Source organism: Enhydra lutris, unplaced genomic scaffold, assembly GCF_002288905.1.
Source record: "Enhydra lutris kenyoni isolate GAN:26980312 unplaced genomic scaffold, ASM228890v2 scaffoldscaffold4, whole genome shotgun sequence".
Taxonomy (NCBI): Eukaryota; Metazoa; Chordata; class Mammalia; order Carnivora; family Mustelidae; genus Enhydra; species Enhydra lutris.
This window is the reverse complement of record NW_019154088.1, coordinates 5,900,677-5,913,876: the sequence shown is the minus strand read 5'-3', so window position 1 is coordinate 5,913,876 and position 13,200 is coordinate 5,900,677. Positions and strand designations below refer to the sequence as shown.

Sequence of the window (13,200 nt, the reverse complement as noted above, 5' to 3'; positions counted from 1 at the left end):
GAAATAAATAAACAAACGGAATAGATGATGACAGATGATGAGAGCAATGAGGAACAATGATCTCTGAGTGATGGGAAACAAAAAAGGCCGGCCCCCAACTCACTTCTTGGAGAGAATTTTCAGGCTGCAGTGTGAAGATGAAGAACCTAGGTGAGGCTCAGTGGGTCTTTCTGAGTTGAGGAAATAGAGTTGGAAGGATGGGAAAAACAGGCAGTCAGAATCTGTAGGACAGAATGCCAGAAGAAAGCTGCATAGAGAGAGAATTCCAAAGAGTATCTTGTAGGTCTCCCTTGAGTATATGACAGAATATTGATCAGTATATGTATGACTTGAACATTAATTGATCAATTTGACCGAATTGCCAATTATAGCACAGTCTATTTATAATAGAACAAACTTTCTTTTCAAGTGCACTTGGAACACTTACCAAGATAGCCGTAGTCTAGGCCATAAAAGAAACCTAAATAAATTTTTATAGGATGCAAATTTGTTTCTGACCTCAATGGAATTAAATTAGAAATGAATAATAAGAAGATAATGTGAAAATTTTCAAATATTTGGGAACAAAATGCCCTAAATACATCTACATGGTCTGTGAATTAATGAAGAAATGAAAAGAAAAATTAGTATTTGGAACAAAATAAATATGAAAACCCTACATACAAAATTTTGTGGAATACAGCCACTATAGTTCTTTGAGGAAAATTTACAGCACTAAATTACCTATCTCGGAAAAACAGAATGGTTTTGAATCTATAACTTCAGCCTTCTCCCTTAGGAAACTAGAAAAAGAAGAGAAAGTGAAAGTGAAACTAAAGAAAAGGAAAAAATATACAGATTACATTAGAAATCAATGAAAGAAAAGAAAGAAAAATAGCAACAATCAATACAACTAAAAATTGGTTCTTTCAGAAGACCATAAAATTGATAAACCTGCAGGCAGACTGACAGATCTGGTAAGAAGCTACAGTTATCAATATCAGGAATGAAAAAGTTGACATCACTACAGACATATTCTACTGCTATTAGAAGAAAAAGGGGATATTCTGAGGATGTTTATCTCAATACATCTCTCAATTTAGATGAACAAATTTTTTTAAAGATACAAAGTACTAAAGTCCACAAAAAAACCCCCAAACAAAACAAAAACAAAAACCAACCTGAATCATCCTTACATCTATTAAACAAGTCAATTTTCTAGTTAAAAACCTTCCAACAACAACAAAAATAGGCACAGATGTTTGACTAGGAAATTCTACCTAACAGTTAAGAAAGAAATAATAACAAATCTGCACAAACTTTTCCAGAAAATTGATTAGGAGGGGAAACCTCCTAACTCATACTATGAGCCAGCATTACTCTAATACCAGACAAAGCCTTAGCAGGAAAAATAAACCACAGACAAGTATCACTCATAAATGTAAAAGAAAAAGTTCTTAACACATCTTCAACAAATCAAATCCAATGAAATATAAAAAAGATACTTTTTCATGACCAAGTGGAATTTATCCAGGAATGCAAGGTTGGTGTAACATTCAGGACTTGATCACTATAATTCACCCTTTTAACCTATTAATAATAAAAAAAAATAATGCCCATTTGACCATCTTAATTGACACAGAAAAGGATTTGACAAAATCCAACATCCATTTTTGATAAAAATCTCTCAGCAAGCTAGGAATAGTAAGGAGTTTCCTTGACCTAATACAGGACATCTACAAAAACTGATAGCTAATGTTATTTTTAATGTGAAAGATTGGATGCTTTTTCCCCTAGAAAGGTGATGTATGTTGTTTACCACTATTTATACCCTTGTATAGGAGATTCTAGCCAGTGCAGTTAAGAAAGGGAAAAAAAAAAAAAAGGCATCCAAATTTAAAAAAAAAAAAAAAAAAAAAAAAAGTGAAACTGTCTGTATTTACAAGTGATATGGATGTCTACACGGAAAATCCTATGGCATCTACCAAAAGAGTAAAGTATTAAAATGAGTTTTACAGAGTTATAGGATGTAAATCAACATAGAAAATCAACTGTAGGGGCACCTGGCTGGCTCAGTGGGTTAAGGCCTCTGCCTTGGGCTCAGGTCATGATCCCAGGGTCCTGGGATCAAGCCCCACATGGGGCTCTCTGCTCAGCAGGGAGCCTGCTTCCTCCTTTCTCTGTCTGCCTCTCTGCCTATTTGTGATCTCTCTGTCAAATAAATAAATAAAATCTTTAAAAAAAAATCAACTGTATTCCTCTATAGTAACAATGAACAATTGGAGATTAAAACAAAAACTATCACTTCTTTTTTATTTTTATTTATTTATTTATTTATTTATTTTGAGAGAAAGCACACACATGTTGTGCATGAGTAGGGGTGAGAGGCAGAAGGAGAGAGAGAATCTTGAGCAGGCTCCACACTCAGCATGAAGCCCAATGTGGGGCTTGATCTCACAGCCCTGAGATCATGATCTGAGCCAAAACCAAGAGTCAGATGCTTAAAAGACTGAGACACCCAGGCACCCCAAGACTATTACTTCTAAAAGAATCAAGCAATATAAAACACATAGGGATCAATCTAATGAAAATGTGAGAGATTTGTACACTGAAAACTACAGGGCATTTTTATGAAAAATATTAAAAGACCTAAATAAATGGAGAGATACTGTGATCACGGGTCAGAAGACTCAATATTGTTAAGATATCAATTATTATCAAATTGACCTACAAATTCAATGTAATCCCTATCAGAATTCCAATAGACTTTTTTGGGGTGAATTTATAAGATGATTCTAAAATTTATATAGAAATGCAAAGGGCCTAGCACAGACAAAAACCACTTTGAAAAAGAAAAATAAAAAAGTTCGAGAATTTGTATAGTTTCCAAAAATATAGCTACAGTGATCAAGATGGTAGAGAACTGGTATAGACAAATTGATCAATGGAACAAAATAGAGAATTCAGAAAAAGGCCTACACGTAAATGATCAATTCATTTTTGACAAGTGTGCAAAGGCTATTTTGTTGTCTTTACAACAAATGGTTCTGAAACAACTGCATATCCATTTGCTAGAAAATGAGCTTTGATCCACATATCATACCATATATAAAAAATTAACTGAAAATGGATGCTAGTCCTAAATGTAAATCTAAAATAAATCTTTTTTTTTTTTTTAAGATTTTATTTATTTATTTGACAGAGAGAGAGAGCGAGAGCACACAAGCAGGAGGAGCAGAGGGAGGGGAAGAAGCAGACTCCCTGCTGAGCAGGGAGCCTGATACGGGACTCTATCCCAGGACCTTGGGATCACGACCTGAGCTGAAGGCAGACCCTTAAATGACTGAGCCAACCAGGTACCCTAAAATAAATTTTCTAGAAAAAAAGAGGGGAATCTTTATGATTTTTTTAAAAGATTTTTTTTCAATTTTAAGTAATCTCTATACCCAACATGGAGCTTGAACTCACAACCCCAAGATCAAGAATCACATGTTTCACTCACTGAGCCAGCCAGGTGCCTCTGCGATTACTTTAGATCTTTTAATCTTTAAGATTTCCTAGATGTGACATCAAAGGAATAGTCCATAAAAGAAAAGTAGGTAAATTACACTTTATTAAAATTAAATTGAAAGCCACTGTTCAGAGAATGAAAAGACAAGTAACAGACTGGGAGACAATATTTCACATTTGATCACATGTCTGATAAAAGACTTCTATCCAGAATATTTTTTTTTAAACTTCCAAAACACAATATGGAAAGAACTCAAAAAATGAGCCCAAAGACTTGAACAGACACTTCTCCAAAGAAGAGAGGTAGCAAACAAGCATGTAAAAAGATTCTCAATGCTACTTGTCATTATAGAAATGGAAATTAAAATCACACCGAGACACTACCACACAACTCTTAGATAGCCTAAAGTTAAAAAGACAGAACATACCAGGTGGTGGGGAAGCTGAGAAACACCTGAAACTATCAAACTGCTGGTGGGAATGTAAAATGGTACAGCCGCTTTGGTAAACGGTTTAATCATTTTGCAGAAAGGTCAACATACATTTATTGTTACGTCCCAACCACTTCATTCCGAAGTATTTGGCTAAGAGAAATGAAACCATATTTTTACATAACTATTCAAAGGAGCTTTATTGCTAACAGCAAGAACTAGAAACAACCTAAATGTCAATTAGTAGGTGAACAGATAAACAAATATTGGTATAGCTATAGCAAAAAACAAACAAAAAAAAAGTGCAAAACAAAACAATACAAAAAATAAAAAGCAAGCCAAAGTACATGCTTTATGATTCCATTTCCAGAACTGAATCTATAGTGAAGAAAGCCAATTAGTGGTTGCCTGGGTGCAGAGAGAAGTGAAGAGACTGAGAGGAAGGTCTCTAAAGAGGCCCAAGAACTTTAGGGGCGGTAGGTATGTATGTTCAATATCAATATCAATATGATAATTTTTAAAGTTTATATAAACATGTGTCAAAACTTATCAAATTATATACTTTAAGCATATGCAGTTTATTACGTCAATTACACCTCAATAAAGCTATTTTAAAACTATTATTTATTAAAACAGACTTGCTTTTTATGTGCAACCAACTGCAATTCAGGAAAAAAAAAAAAAAGAACTCCATTTAAAATAAAACATTTCTTAACAAATGTTCCAGGTTTAGTTCTCTTCTGAATTCAGACCAATCTTCAGACAGTTCAGTCAGAATTTGTGAATGTGAACCATATACAAAAGATTTCTCTAATTCTATGGATTTCAAATCCAACAATTCAGGGGTTATTATATTCTGGGTATACTGGTATATATGACAGGATTTTATAATAACCCTACAGATACATATTTTGAACATAGAATAAGGGCTCTTGAGAAAGCAAGAAGGAATACCTGGCCCACTTTTCGCTAACTTTATGGAGGTAAATATCTAAACCACATGTGCTGAAAAGATTTTAGATCCGCTCCGTGAACCCGTTAACTGAGTAAAGTAGCCGCTTAAAACTGAATTTTCACCACGACTGACATGCAACTGCCTGGTGGGACAGAAGGCATACAGGTGTGAATTCAGAGGGAAATCTAGGTTCAGGTCCCATCCCTGCAATTTATGGCCTCAGGTCTTACTATCAGCCCCCTCCATAACAGAGATTGGGTCTCTATACTGCCTGTCATAATGCTTGCTGATCTGAACTTTTATTCCTTAATAAGGCTTTAATCCTCTCATCAACACTCTGTTTGAAAACAGAAAGGCTACAAACACAAGGGCTGTTTGGCAAATACCTAGCCAAGGCTAGGTAAAGGAGAAGTTGACATCAGTACTGCATGTAGATTGGCATGATCACCTAAGGTTTTCTTTTTTCTTTTTTTTTTTTTTTAAGATTTTATTTATTTATTTGCCGGAGAGAGAGAGAGAGAGCACAGGCAGGCAGAGTGGCAGCAGAGGCAGAGGGAGAAGCAGGCTCCCCGCCGAGCAAGGAGCCCAATGTGGGACTCGATCCCAGGACGCTGGGATCATGACCTGAGCTGACGGCAACGGCTTAACCAACTGAGCCACCCAGGCGTCCCTCACCTAAGGTTTTCAAAAGAAAAGAAAAACTCCCACGGTCCAGGCTCTACCCAACATCAATTAAATCAGTTCCCCAGGGAAAAGACCCGCATCAGTATTTTTAAAATGCCCCTCATGTGATTTCAATACATGGTCAAGTTTGAGAATCATTGACCTACACCCCCGAGCCATTTTAGCATCAGTTTCAATCTGATCTCCAGTATTCTAGAACGAGTCTCAGAAATGGATTCTGTATTCTTGGGGTCCTGACTCTATCCACGTTCCTGGGTCACTTCCTATTGGCAGAATCTCTATTATTCTTCCCTCACTCTGCATGATCATCATGGCTGTGTTTCCATCTTCAGAATCACTGCCCAATCATTTGCTTGTTAGTTTGGTGTGAGGCAACTTTTCTGAAGCATATGGGACCCATTAATTCTATCACAGTGGGTCAGCAGAAGAGTCATCCTTTCAATAATTCTTTGGTCCCCTGATTTTGGAAAACTGGTCAATACACTCTCTCTATTCCCCCCACTCTCCCAAATCTTGTGCATGCCTGAAGACTAATCAGATATCATTCTGAGAAACTACAATTCATTAATATTTCTTTGTATGTCTATTTCCTTTCTCTTAGTCCTTCAACCCACTCCAGTTATTTAACAACTGTCTCTTCATTGCAAATATCACTTAACATAAGGAATATTTCTATTCCTTATTCAGTTCTCGAAAATAATTAACAACAGCAGACAATATGAGTTCCTTGGTGGGGAAAATTCTTGCATTTCACATTGCAAATGCAGAAAAATAAATGTTATAAGAATTCATTCTTTTTTTTTGAAAATTTTATCTATTTATCTGACAGAGATCTCAAGCAGGCAGAGAGGCAGGCAGAGGGAGGGGTGGGGAAGCAGAATCCCCGCTGAGCAGAGAGCCCAATGTAGGACTCAATCCCAGGACCCTGAGATCATGACCCGAGCTGAAGGCAGAGGCCCTACCCACTGAGCCACCCAAGCGCCCTGAAAAATCATTCTTTATAAAAGTACTACAGACACAGCAGACAGTTCCTTCGTCCTTTTCAAATACTTCGAGGTTATTCCAGCTAATAACAGTGTCAAGTATTTGTGTGGAACAACAGAACATCAATATCTCACAACCATCTCCACTCTAAGAGATGGAAAAGCAAATTATTATATTTTACCTTTAGAGAAGTCCTCTCCAGTGCATTTGCTAATTATTAGTCAATCTGTCTCTTGTTGTTGCTGATGACTACTTGTTAGTATACCGGAGCAGAGCCTTCTGAGGCTGTCGTAATTGAAGGTTTGCAAGAGCTTCTATGCTGAGGCACATACTCCAACTTAAGACAGATGTAATCAGCCTTGTTTTTAACAGGACTGAAATAACTAGAAATCTGTGATTTGGCTAATTGCAGGCTTCCAGGAAGTATCTTAATACAGGAAAAACTTTGGCCATCCTCTGAAAAAAATACCTTCCTTGACTCTAACTACTAGGCAGCCCCATTCTAAATGCCTCACCTCTCAAGGCAGCACAGACCAGAGAAAGCAATTGCTAAACCATTGAGTAAATAACCAATCTTTAAAATATACTTAGAGGTAAGAACTTAAGTCAAATCAATTCTTGTGGCAGAAGGAATTAGCTTAGCATTGCCTCTAGGAGAGTAGACTCTCTGGAGCCAAAGGTTCAAAATTCTGACATATGGAGCTCAGCTCTTAATCTTTTCAGTGATACATAAATGTGATCAAGACCATATTTCCTCTGGTGCTCATTTCCCCTCAGATCCTAACACCAGTACAAAAAATGACTTTGGAAGATACATGTATTTGCTTCCTTTGATTCTGCTATTTAGAACCATTCAAGAGAGGCTTATGGCTGGCCCAAAACTTGAGAGGATTCTGCTCTGGGTCCTTCGGGTTGTATCCTAACCCATGGGTTGAGGATTCTGCAGGACCAAGGGGACATCCCACTTGCTGTATATTCCCCCAATCCCTATCTAGGCTACACTCCATGGACCAGGGACCTTAGAACTGTTCACCTACTGGCCCCTCCACCAGCCAGGTATTTTACCAGCTTTTGGGCATTTGATGATAGATAAAACATGTAGATAATATGAAACTCAGTATTAACTGGAGGAAGGTGACAAGTAAACAAGAAATTACAATATTTGACACGTTATGAAATTATTAGCAGAACACAGGAGTGGGTACCAAACTCAAGCTTGGAATGCAGGAAGGTTTCCCAAAGGGATGTCAGCCAAGCTGAGTAGTCCAGGAGGAGTTTATCTGGCAAAGAAGGTAAATAAAAATGTCTACTCAGAAGACCTCTAAATTCCATCAGACAGGGATATACAAAAGAAAGAGACACAGGGGAACTAATATTTGTTGACTGCCAGGCACTTTGAAAGAGCTTTACGTGTTTTAAATAACTAATCTTCGTAACCACGTGGTCAAGACGGTATTACTGACACCATTTTATGGGAGAAAACAAAGACTTGGGGAGCTAAAGTATGTTGTTCCTGGTCATGGGACTGGAAAGTGGCAAGAACAGGAAAGAACAGGAGAGATTCCCTCCCTTGTTTCAAGGATCACTAAAACGGGAAATCACGTTGAAACCGAACTTGGCCTTGTGCTTGGCAGTCAGTTACTGTGTCGATCCTCTCTGAGAGAAGTAAAGAGGTGTATCTACAAACTGCCCTTCAGCTTCTCATGGAGGCCAGCGTGTGCCCAGAATGGCAGCTGGCAGGGCTGAACTTGCAGCTGATATATCCACATTTGTGACCGGTAGTTGTCGGGCACTGCGCGCGTGCTGCCTAGCTGCTTATGGAGCTTTGCTCTTTAGGGTCACTTAATATTTTCCTTCAAATAGACCCACCTTATCTCCAAACACTGGAAGTGAGCACAGCGTGTCTGCTCCTACTTCTCTGAAAGGCCACATGTATGTACAGAACCCATGTATGAAACTTGGTCTCAGATTATAGAATTGCTTTTTTCTTTTTCTAACTGTCACCCTCAGATATGAAAATATACTTAGTAATATAGGTCAAATTGTCAAAGAACTCACATTTTGATTAAAGAAGTTGAATGAGAGGGCTTCTGGGGTGTTGATCGTACAAGGAAATATGGTTTCCATACCATTTGTATTTATAGCTCTATGTAAATATGGGATATATAAATACATATATATCTAAATATGTAAGTATTTTCTTTACAATCATATATATAGCCTTATATAATTTGGGGCTATGTTATGGTCCAAGTGCTGCTTCTCAGAAGTACTCTTTATTTCCTTTAACTCCACAGAAATAGAGACTGTAGAGATCTGAGGCACTCTTTGATCAAAGTTCATACGCGGGATAGGAACTTGCACACTGGAAAGGCAGCTTAATGTTCTGTACTCAAAGTCTTTGACTTCAGGGAAGGTGATGGCATTGCAAAATGTAAATTTTTCTGAGGTTAATTAAGCCAGGGAAAATTCCTGACGCTTTGATTACAAAGGACTGAGGGGCACACTGCATATAGTAATTAACAATAGCAACATAAAGCTCTTTAATAGAGGCTTGTATTCAAACAAATTGTTGCTTATATAAGTGTTTATTCTTTCACTCAGATAGGGATAAATATTATGAAGAAAAGTCCAACCCAGTGAGGAGGGAGAGATGACTGAGGTGAGGCCATTTAGACTAAGTGGTCATGGAAGGTATCCCTGAGGAGGGAAATTTGAGTAGACATCTGAATGATATGAGGAGCTCACCGTATGGAGACCCAAATGAAGAAAACTCCAAGTAGAAGAATTAGCCAGAGTAAGAGTTCTTAAGTAGAAATAAGCAGTGTAGATTTAAGGAAGACCCAGAAAGCCAGTGTGGCTACAGAAGTATAAGAGAGAGAGGGAGCCTTAGTCGAAAGGGGCGGGTGGGGGCGGGGGGGGGAACAAGTGTGCAGACAAGTAGGGGTAGAGGAGAGCCAGATCATGCAGGGCTCTGAATGTCATGGGAAAGAGTTTGGATTTTATTTGAAATGTGATGGGAAGTCACTGAGGGGTTTTGAGCAGGAAGTGACATAATCTGATTTGTATTTCCCAAGAGTCGCTCTGGCCAGGGTATGAAAAACGCACCACAGGAGTGTAAAGGTTAATGTCTGGAGATCAGTTCGGGAGCTACAGCAACAGTTTAAGAGATGATGACAGACAGTGAGGTGATGGCAGCTAAGAAGGGGATACTGAGGCATGATTTGAGTTATGACAAAGATGGAACTGAAAGGACTTTCTCGTAGGTTGGTGATATGTTTGGGTTTTTGGGTTGAGTATTTGGGCAAATTGTGGCACTGTTAGTTGAGGTTGGGAGGAACTGGGGGAGCTCCAAGCCTGGGGAGGAAAATCAAGGATTTAGTGTTAGACATGTTAGGTCTCAGATACCTATTGGATATCCAAGAGGAGGTACTGAATGGACAGTTGTATAAACAAATAAATTTGTACTCAGCGGAAATATTAGGGCTGGCGGCAAGAATTAGGAGTTATTATTATAGAGATGGTATAAAAACCATAGTCTCTGATGAAATCTCCAAGAGAGACCCCTGTAAGTGAAAGTGGATAGCAAAGGGAAGTGGGCTGAGCACTGAGTTCCAGGGCTCAGCTCCAGTGTAGAGCTGGGAGGAGGAAAAGCCAGCAAAGCAAACTGAGTATGCTGCTAGGATGGCAGGAAGCAACCTAGAAGAGTATCTCTCAGAATTCAAGAAAAGATGTTTTAATAAAGATGTAGGGTATGATCAACTTTGTCAAAGCTGCTGAAAGGAAGAGTAAGAATATCCACTTACACAAAAAAGGAAAACTTTTGTAGAAACATTAAACTAAAAATTAAGGGCTCTGTAGTTACTTATGTGAGAAAGTGGGTTTATATAAGGTCATGATTCTACAAATATTAATTGAACAGTCTTAATTATAAAATCCAGCATTTAATCTAAAAATAGTATGACAATTTGATAACAGTGTTTATGATAACTAGAAGCTTATCACACAAATAAAGCAATTAGCCCAAATGCCAACCAGCCAACAGCTTCCTTGAATGGCTACCTACAGGTGGGAGAGATGAGTTCCTCCACTCTGAACAACTTCAGCAACTACTTTGTGAGTTGTGTTGAGGCAAAATATGAAGAGTAGGATACCATACATTCATAAGTAGGCTAAGTTCTCCTGTCAAAATGTCATATCATTGGTAAGTCCATATCACTATTATAATCAAAATTTTATCTCCAAGTAAATGCCTCCATGTTCCATTTTGAATATCACCACTACTTCCATTTCTTGGCCTCTCTGCAGACATTTGGTAAAACTACTGAATTCTATGTAGAGTATTTCTTCCTTGGATGATCTGGAACATTCAAAATCCAGGCTGACTTTCCCTTATTGCACAATATACCCTGAATGAATCATGTGCAAGGTCTGGTACATATTCAAAGAACATGGTTAGGGAATGTAAACCAATAGTCATGTAAGTAAACACACTAGAATAGAAAAAGTAACACACAACAAAATAATCTAGAATCCAGTCCAAAGGAAAACTGTATTAAATTATCCCTTGCTAAGTCTCCCTCCAGCTGGGTCAATAGTGCGTAGGGGTCCCATGACTGACTAGAGTATTCAGCCTCTAAAATAGTGAGGGCTAAGCATATAGCAAGTACTCAATAAATAGTACAGTCATTTTAGGGGGAAAAAAAAACCATGATTTTAGAATTTTCAAGTAAGCTCTACTCTTTAGAACTCCATTTGTAATTGTTCCTTATAAAAGACTTGACCAGTACCAGAGTGGGGGCACTGTCTCCGTGCATAATGGTTTTGTTTATTAGTGGAGTTAAAAATGCTTTAGCAACCTAAACTTACACAATTTGATTTTCTTGTCATTGCTTTCCCTATACCATCAAAGATGATGCTTTCTTTACTATTTCAAACTCACAAAATTGCTAAAAATCTAAAATTCAATTTGCCACATTACTGCTAATTTGAATAATGGCTGAATAAAAGATAGGGAACGCTGAAGCAGCATTGATTTCTAAAACATTTTGCACTTTTCTCCTCCATCCCTGTAAAGTAAAGCTCGGATGCTACGCACAATTACACAAGAAAATCAAGAAAGCCATTACATTCAGCATTTTGTCATGATCATTGTTACCATGGCAAAAAGTGGGCTTAGTTTAGCACAGCTGCTACGGACGAGGTCTGCTGGCCTTTTGTAAAGCTGAGTAACAATATAATACCAAATTCTGTAGCCTGTCACTGTTCTGTTTTGTTTTGTTTTTTTGTTCTGTTTTGTTTTGTTCTGTTTTGTTTTTCTGCAGGATAAGACTATTGTGCACAGATGCTGTTGTCTCATTTCTTAATGATCTGGGCCAGTGTCACCTTATTACTGTATTCTTACTGTTGGCCAGTGACTGAGGAACACAGTTAATCTAGACAGGTTACCCCTTCCCTACCTCCTAACCTAAGGGGAAAAAGTGCATGGTGTGAAAATGTGGCACTTCAATAATAGAAAAAGCCAAAATTTCAACAGTTGTACTATAAATGCAAGGGAAAGTGCACGAGTTTGGGAGCGAGAAACACAAACGCATGGCGACTAACTGTGTGGCACCTTATTTTCTTTCTGAGAATCGATTATCTTTAAAATTGGGGGAAACGTAACTTCCTTGTGAGGATTAGCTGAGAGAATATGAAGGCCCAGGCACATGGTGGGAATTTGATAATAAAGCATCCTCCCCTCCAACCTTTTCCCTTAATTGATGAGATTTCCATGCCTTTAGGACTGTTGACCGAAGTTGGTAGGTAAACTGTTTTCCTATTGGAAGGCAAATCGTTTTGATCTTTGATATCATTTGGATACTTCCCTCAGCTGAGGATATGATCTTTTTAAAGGTCTGAGAGTAAGCATAAATTTCACAGCCAAACGATAAGAAGTTAGTGTCAGTATGATAATAGGCATATTCCTATTTTGAGCGCTACCAGTATTATCGCTGTAAAACGGAAAATGAGAGAGAGTATATACTAATTTTGACCGTATGCAGAGATTTTTAGTTTTAAAAAATGAATCCACATTATGAAAGCAGAGAAGTTTAAATTATCTGAAATGAATACATTAATCAAGTCTCGGTATTTACCAGGAACAAAGGCTACTAGCATTTTTACCAGCTAAACAAAATATTTTTTTCTAATGAGATTTCAGCTGAGTATCGTTTATCTTAAGAGAAAAATAATGGGACCTTACCTATTCCAGTAGCTCCAGAACTGGTCATGCAGGTAGGCATGGTGGCTACATTCATCACCAAATGAGGCTTTGCTTTCAATCCAGTGAATTATGTGCCCTTCTACGGCTAAGGGACAAAGCATTACTAATACAGAGGAAAGAGAAGGGAAGATTGGAAATACTAAACTCTATCTAGGCCTCTCTGTGCTTCACATTAATGAGCAGAGGCTCGACCCTTGCTGTCGTCGATGGAAGAAATTATAAAAAACACAGTACGTTCCTACAAAGACCATTTATGCTATAATCACATCCCTTTCATTTTCATCATCATTTTCAAAAAATCCCCCTCCTGTTCTGGCACTGCCTCTGTAAGTGGACAAGTTCTGTGAAAGCAAATCCAAGTGAGCCAGCCTGGCTTTTCAGAGGAACCATGT

General features: G+C 37.9%; 1 protein-coding gene across 6 annotated transcripts in view; it reads right to left on the bottom strand.

Annotated features, from left to right (window-relative positions):
* LOC111160535 (chromosome unknown C15orf41 homolog) overlaps positions 1–13,200 on the bottom strand; it is a 236,973-nt gene that overhangs the window by 115,603 nt on the left and 108,170 nt on the right. For 5 of the 6 annotated variants that reach the window (XM_022523708.1, XM_022523724.1, XM_022523733.1 and 2 more), the window contains one exon: positions 12,788–12,893. In XM_022523708.1, coding sequence (XP_022379416.1) covers positions 12,788–12,893 — 106 coding nt within the window. Of the gene's footprint in view, positions 1–12,787; positions 12,912–13,200 lie in introns of all 6 variants that reach the window. The other variant, XM_022523716.1, reaches the window with a different exon arrangement.